The sequence below is a fragment of the Sturnira hondurensis genome, unplaced genomic scaffold, assembly GCF_014824575.4.
Source record: "Sturnira hondurensis isolate 20B ecotype Veracruz unplaced genomic scaffold, ASM1482457v3 Scaffold0001872, whole genome shotgun sequence".
In the NCBI taxonomy this organism is placed as follows: Eukaryota; Metazoa; Chordata; class Mammalia; order Chiroptera; family Phyllostomidae; genus Sturnira; species Sturnira hondurensis.
The window spans coordinates 35,552,067-35,559,953 of record NW_028074503.1 but is presented as its reverse complement, the minus strand read 5'-3'; the positions used below and the strand labels follow the sequence as shown (position 1 = coordinate 35,559,953).

General features: G+C 46.4%; 1 protein-coding gene across 1 annotated transcript; it reads left to right on the top strand.

Moving 5' to 3' along the window:
• Positions 1-324: 324 nt before the first annotated feature.
• Positions 325-7,652, top strand: DSEL (dermatan sulfate epimerase like). Its single transcript, XM_037035608.1, has 2 exons — positions 325-702; positions 1,719-7,652. Exon 2 carries the CDS (start codon positions 2,592-2,594, stop codon positions 6,228-6,230), a length of 3,639 nt encoding a protein of 1,212 aa, XP_036891503.1. The 5' UTR covers positions 325-702; positions 1,719-2,591; the 3' UTR covers positions 6,231-7,652.
• The last annotated feature ends 235 nt before the right edge of the window (positions 7,653-7,887 follow it).

The following is a 7,887-nucleotide window of genomic DNA, read 5'->3' as shown; positions in this document are numbered from 1 at the left end:
TTCCCAGAACGCAAGGCGCCGCTCCCGCCGGGAGCCTGCGGGCTTCCAGCCCCACCCGATAGGATTAGGGAGTGCTCCGCTCCAGCCCCTCTGCCTGGTTCCCGCCTCGCCCCGAGCCCCGCAGCCCGAGACACCCAGTCTCTAAGGCCACGCCCCCAGTTAAGAGGCCCCGCCCCGCCCCGCGGTTCAGTCCCTAGCCCTCCCAGAACCCGAGGCCCCTCCCTTGTCTGGTCCCGCCCCGCCCCCGTCTCCACCTCTCGCCCACGCTAGACCCGACGCCCCGCCCAGCCCACCGCCCCGCCCCCGGCCCGAGTCCCCGTCTCTCGCCTTCCCGGGGCCGCGCGGCCGGAGCTGGCAAGGAGAAGCGGCTGCAGCGGCATCGCAGCTTGGGGACGCCGGCGCTCCGCTGGACACGGCGTCCCCGAGACCGCCCTCCTCGCGCAGATCTGCCTCCCGCGGTCCGCGGCAGCCCGGGAACAGCCGCTGTTCCCCGAGGGCAGGCGTGTCCGAGAGGCGTGGGGCGGGGAAGGATCGCGGGGCCGCAGCCTTGTAGGAGCGCGGGGAGCGCGGGTTCGGGGAGCAGAGAACTGAAAAGGAGATCCGGCGGCCCGGCCCCCTTCGCACCGCAGTTTTCTCCAACTCCCCACCTCCTCCGCATTGGGGCCCAGCGCTGCTCCGGGACCGTGTCCGGATTTGCGGAAGGTAAGCGGACATGGGCTATTGAGGGGTCTCCTGCCCCCAAACCACCGCCAGAGTTCGAGGAGCTGGCAGCGTAGGGTGGGGGCGTCAGGTTCGTAGGAAGTGCATAAAAAAATGCAACAGGCGGGGCGGATTGGGAAACTCCTGGCGTTAACGTTTCCCTAGGAGAGGAGACTTGTCCTGGACTGAAACTTGGGTAGGTTCTTCCCATCCGAAGAAGCGCAGAGGGAAGCTGTCTTAAAAGTCTGGGTCTGAGCTCCCTCTGGTGGTTCCTGGTGAGGGTGGAACGCGAGGCTACAGGTGAGAGAATGGACTGGAACTGCCCTTCTTTGCTCCCACGCATTGTCATGATTTCTCCTGTGAGGAAAGTGACTGGTCCTTTAAGGAGACACCGTCTGATCTTATGAAATCTAAGCTCTCTAACGGAATTTTAAAAAATGCATGCAAGTTTTTACTTTTTGTCCCTGAGTCCTTTGTGACCAAAATAACAAGAATCATAGCTCATCTCTGGGTAAACTGCATTTAAATAAAAGGATTTTATTTGTTTATTATTTTTCTACACTTTTAATCACATTTATTGGGATGACTTTGGTTAATAAGATTATATAGGTGTCAAGTGTACAATTCTGTGATACGTCATCTGTATATTGGATTGTGTGCCTACCACCCAAAGTCAAAGCTCCTTCCAAAAGTCACCATACACTCCACTCTCTACCCTTTATTCCCCCTCACCACCCCTTGAAAACATTTTAAAAGGCCAAAGCAAGCTATGGTTAAAATAAATACTGTTGGCAAAGTTAGCTCTAAGTTGTCATCTGCCAGTGTTCATTGTTATCCCAATGTGTGCATTTAAAAGTATAAGAAAAAAAGGATCACTAGAGCTTAGATTGTTACTTAATAAGAGATGTGATTGTGATTCTGAAACGTGTATTCAGTACACGATTTGAGTTATCAGTTCATATTCACGCCCAGCGTATCTGTAGCCTCAGAGAATTTCTTTGTTCTTTTTCCCCCCTCAGAAAAGAATGGCATGAAAAAGGAACAGAAAAGAGCCGACATTGCAGGTGAAAGGGGAGTTTTCTTTCCCTGCTGGTGGTTACTTGGTGCTTGGAAGAGAAATACCTAGCTGGCTGAAGAGATTAGATTTTTCTAGCTGTACAGATGAAACTGATAAAAGAAGACATAAAAATGCTCCCTCTTGATTATAATAGGCTCATGAGTAAGAAAGCCTGAAAAGGACACAGTTGAAATGCGGGCAGGAATTTTGAGTTCTTTAAAACCAGGTAGGACTTTGGACACTTGTTGAGGATGCTTTTCTCCCAAAAATGAAGAAGAAAAAAATCCTCAAAACCAGAAGTGTAAAAAATTGAGAAGAATAACAGCCAAGTCCACCACAAAGATTTCAGTACTTCATCACCTTTGGACAGACGCACACAGGGGCATCCTATGTGTATGGAGATTTTATCACTGGTGATGGTTTCCTGTGCTAAGAATGACTTAAGTTGGATTTTGGAGTGCTTTTCTTTTTTTCTTTTCCTCCTTTCCTTTTTTACAACGGGAGTTCTAACTCTTCATGGATTCATAGTATGTTTGACTCTTTCTACTCCTGTCTGCTGTGTGATATGGAAAAACTAGAGGTTTTAACATTTTCCTGAAACTTTATTAGAAGCAAAACGGCATTAGGGACAGGAGTATACAGTGTCAGTTTTCCCTTTTTGGCAACCGTACTTGCTTTGAATGAGCCGAACGTCAGCTGGATTTCACAGCATAAGTGATTCACAGTCTTTGTTTCACCCAGACCCTCCGTGTATGCGTTAGACTGAGCAGATGGAAACCACGTTGAGCCCTATGTTTGACGTGATCGCCTAAGGAAAGGGGCTCCCTGATGGGTCATGGCGTTAAGGTTTGCAGGACATTTCTTATTTTTACCATTAGTGGTGTTTGCTTTCTCTCCTTTCGAGGAATCTGTAAGCAATTACTCGGACTGGGCAGTTTTCGCAGATGATATAGATCAGTTTAGGACGCAGAAATTGGAAGATTTCAGATCCCACCAAAAGCTGAAGAAAAGTACGCTTCATCCAAGTCTGTATTTTGACGCGGGAGAAATCCAATCAATGAGACAAAAGTCTCGCACCAGCCATTTGCATCTTTTCAGAGCTATCAGAAGCGCAGTGACGATTATGCTGTCCAACCCGACATACTACCTACCTCCACCCAAGCATGCTGATTTTGCTGCCAAGTGGAATGAAATCTACGGTAACAATCTGCCTCCTTTGGCGCTGTACTGCTTGTTGTGCCCGGAAGACAAAGTTGCCTTTGAATTCGCCTTGGAATATATGGACAGGATGGTTGGCTACAAAGACTGGCTAGTGGAGAATGCACCAGGGGATGAGGTTCCAGTTGGCCATTCCTTAACAGGTTTCGCCACCGCCTTCGACTTTTTATATAACTTACTAGATGAGCGTCGGAGACAAAAATACCTGGAAAAGATATGGGTGATTACTGAGGAAATGTATGAGTATTCCAAGGTCCGCTCATGGGGCAAACAACTTCTCCATAACCACCAAGCTACTAATATGATAGCATTGCTCACTGGGGCCTTGGTGGCTGGGGTCGGTAAAGAAGCTAAAGTAAATTTATGGAAACAAGTTGTAGTAGATGTGATGGAAAAGACAATGTTTCTATTGAATCATATTGTTGATGGGTCTTTGGATGAAGGTGTGGCCTATGGAAGCTACACAGCGAAATCCATCACACAGTATGTGTTTCTGGCCCAGCGCCATTTTAATATCAACAACTTGGATAACAACTGGTTAAAAATGCACTTTTGGTTCTATTATGCCACCCTTTTGCCTGGTTTCCAAAGAACTGTGGGCATAGCAGATTCCAATTATAACTGGTTTTATGGTCCAGAGAGCCAGTTGGTTTTTTTGGATAAGTTCATCTTAAAGAATGGAGCCGGAAATTGGTTAGCTCAGCAAATTAGAAGGCACCGACCTAAAGATGGACCGATGGTCCCCTCCACTGCCCAGAGGTGGAGTACTCTTCACACTGAATACATCTGGTATGATCCCCAACTCACCCCACAGCCTCCTGCTGAGTATGGTTCTGCAAAAATGCACACATTCCCTAACTGGGGTGTAGTCACTTACGGGGCTGGGTTGCCAAACACACAGACCAGTACCTTTGTGTCTTTCAAATCTGGGAAACTAGGAGGCAGGGCTGTGTATGACATAGTTCACTTCCAACCATACTCCTGGATTGATGGGTGGAGAAGCTTCAACCCCGGACATGAACACCCAGATCAGAACTCATTTACTTTTGCTCCCAATGGGCAAGTGTTTGTTTCCGAAGCTCTCTATGGACCCAAGTTGAGCCACCTTAACAACGTGTTGGTGTTTGCCCCGTCGCCCACAAGCCAGTGCAATAAGCCCTGGGAAGGTCAGCTGGGAGAATGTGCACAGTGGCTCAGGTGGACCAGCGAGGAGGTGGGGGATGCAGCAGGGGAAGTCATTACTGCCTCTCAGCATGGGGAAATGGTATTTGTGAGTGGGGAAGCAGTGTCTGCCTACTCTTCAGCGATGAAGCTGAAAAGCGTGTATCGTGCTTTGCTTCTCTTAAATTCTCAGACTTTGCTAGTTGTTGATCACATAGAGAGGCAAGATGATTCCCCAATAAAGTCTGTCAGTGCCTTCTTTCATAATCTGGATATTGATTTTAAGTACATCCCGTACAGGTTTATGAACAGGTATAATGGCGCCATGATGGACGTGTGGGATGCACATTATAAAATGTTTTGGTTTGATCATCACGGCAGTAGCCCTGTTGCTAGCATCCAGGAAGCAGAGCAAGCCGCTGAGTTTAAGAAACGGTGGACCCAGTTTGTTAACGTTACATTTCAGATGGAATCCTCAGTCACCAGAATTGCATATGTGTTTTATGGCCCATACGTCAATGTTTCCAGCTGCAGATTTATTGATAATTCCAACTCTGGACTTCAGATTTCTCTGAACGTCAATAACACTGAACACGTTGTTTCCATTGTAACTGACTACTACAACCTGAACACAAGATTCAGTTACCTGGGATTTGGTGGCTTTGCCAACGTAGCTGATCAGGGCCAAATCACCCGATTTGGTTTGGGCTCTCAAGCAATAGTAAAGCCCGTAAGACATGACAAAGTTATTTTCCCCTTTGGATTTAACCTTAATATAGCAATTGGGTTGATTTTGTGCATTAGCTTGTTGATTTTAACTTTTCAGTGGCGGTTTTACCTTTCCTTTAGAAAGCTAATGCGGTGGATCCTAGTACTTGTTGTTGCCTTGTGGTGTATCGAGCTCCTGGATGTGTGGAGCGCTTGCACTCAGCCCATCTGTGCAAAATGGGCAAGGACAGAGGCCGAGGCCAGCGCAAAGTCTGTGTCTTCCCCAGGGCACCGCGTCGACCTTCCTGATGTTGTCATTACCTCACTCCCGGGTTCAGGAGCTGAAATTCTCAAACAGCTCTTTTTCAACAGTAGTGATTTTCTCTACATCAGGGTCCCCACAGCCTACATCGATATCCCTGAAACTGAATTTGAAATTGACTCATTTGTAGACGCCTGTGAATGGAAGGCATCAGATATCCACAGCGCACATTTCCATCTACTCCGAGGCTGGCTGCAGTCTTTAGTCCAAGACACAAAACTGCATCTGCAAAACATCCATCTGCACGAATCCAGTAGGGGTAAACTGGCCCAATATTTTACATCGAATAAGGACAAGAAAAGAAAATCAAAAAGGAGAGAGTTTTTGCCAGAACAAAGGAGTAGAATGAAAGGCACCTTTGATAGGGACGCTGAATACGTTAGGGCTTTGAGGAGACACCTGGTTTACTTCCCGAGCGCGCGGCCAGTGCTCAGTTTAAGCAGCGGGAGCTGGACCTTAAAACTACATTTTTTTCAGGAAGTTTTGGGATCTTCACTGAGGGCGTTGTATATAGTGAGGGACCCTCGGGCCTGGATTTATTCAATGCTGTATAGTAGCAAACCAAGTTTTTACTCTCTGAAGAATGTCCCAGAGCGCTTAGCTAAACTGTTTAAGGCAGGGGGAGGCCAAGGCAGATGTAGTTTAAATTCAGGCCATGCTCCCGAGTATGAATCATTAAGGAAAGAATTATCAAGACCCAAGTCAAGTGCAGTCTCCCTGTTGTCCCATTTGTGGCTGGCAAACACGGCAGCTGCCCTGAGAATCAACACAGATTTGCTGCCTAGTAGCTACCAGCTGGTCAAATTCGAAGATATTGTGCATTTCCCCCAGAAAACCACTGAAAGGATCTTTGCCTTCCTTGGAATTCCTCTGTCTCCTGCTAGTTTAAACCAAATACTGTTTGCCACCTCCACCAACCTTTTCTACCTTCCCTATGAAGGGGAAATATCACCAAGTAATACTGATGTTTGGAAACAAAACTTACCTAGAGATAAAATTAAACTGATTGAGAACATCTGCTGGACACTGATGGACCGTCTAGGATATCCAAAGTTTACGGACTAAGTGCTGCGGGTCAGCAGAAATTTGCACTAATACTTTCCAACCTAATTTGTGGACATCATTTAGAAGAGTTTGTTTATTCTTGTACTCTGTGTGTGAGAGTGGGTGTGTGTTCTCTGAGTTACTTGCACAGAGAGATTATTTTCAAAATAGGCACCATATCTGGCCTAGCGCGACTTACTTTTTATGTCACCGCTGTCTTGCCTTTGTTTTGAATAATTCTCTGCTAAAATGTCTCCACTGAGAGGCGTAAGTGAAGCTCTGTTGTGGTCAGGGGAGATGCGGAGATTTTAAAGGATTTCGTCTCTCCACCTGCAGCTGTGCCAGTTGGTCCTGGAACCTCAAAGGCTGCGCAAGGCCTTCTGCTGCTGCTTTACCCAGGCAGCCCTTCCTTTCAAGATGGACTACAGAAGTTCTTTGTCTTTTTTTTTTTTTTAAGTTCTTCCAACACACTTATCCTGCACAAGAAAATAAATCCTTTACTGTGTATAGTGTTTAGTGATATCACTGGGGAAATGGCGAAAGCTCCTATCTGAACTGTAGAATTCCTTTTTGGACAATCCAGGTGGAAATACAGAAGGAAGATGTTTTCTTTGCAGGTCAGAAACAGTGACCAAAAAGCCTCGTTAACATTTTCTACTTTGAAGTGATGGGGTCAGTCTTTGAATAATCTGGGTGCCAAGAACTGGTGGCGTATTTTTGACCTTGTCTGTTTAAAACTCTCTCTTTTTTGCCTCCTTGAAGTCACAGCTGCTAGGGTCAGGCCACTCCCACCCCGTCCTTTCCGTCACTGTCCTGCAAAACAATCTCTGGTTACTAATTGCTAAACACCCCATACCTGTGGGGATTTTTCCCCCTGATGATTATTTTTCATTAAAGCCTGACACAGACTTAGAATCAAACTTCTTTTTGTGGAATTGTCACCATATGACTCAAAGGAGCAGAGCCACCGCGGGCCGTGGTTTTTTTTAGACTGGAAACAGAATTGGAAAACTGCCTGACTTGTCTTGCATCCCTTTGAATGAGTTTACAGACTGCCAGTGTTGGCGAATGGGAGATGATGTCAGCGGCATCTGTTTCCTTTACCATCTGCATCTCATTATAAAGGTAGTCGTTATAAAATTGTGGCTCATTTTATTTTGGTAGGCACTGAATTCAGAATGCTGGACCAGTATAAGCCAGTGGAGTAATTACAATGTACTGGATGAAAACCATTAGGCAGTGTCCACACTTGATGAATATCTCTGTACAGATTGCATTTTTCTTCCTGATGTTTCAAACTGTCATTTCCCCCAAGCTTGGGAGAACACTTGGGAGTCTGTCATTCTGACCTAGATAAGAGTGGTTCATTCTCAGTAGTTTGTTATTGTGTCAAAATGTGCCTCCAGAGTGATAAAGCTGTGGACATGTTACATTCTAGCTGAACCTAGTGTGGTTGTCATTTTTTCCACATTACTGTGTGAGTGAACACAGACCACCCCTCGGCCACCTATATCTACTTCCCGGAGCTCTCACGACTTCCTCTACAAGGTCAAAATGAAGGAAAATCATATGCACATAAGTTGAGAGGGCAACCACAAACCTGAATCTACCTTATAGTTTTCAAGGAAGATTATTCTTCCTATCTCAGGGCTATCAGCAAGCATGTAAAATTGCTACA

Bases quoted from the DNA above. Each gene is read 5' to 3' on its own strand.
- DSEL (XM_037035608.1), top strand. From the start codon at position 2,592: ATGGCGTTAAGGTTTGCAGGACATTTCTTATTTTTACCATTAGTGGTG.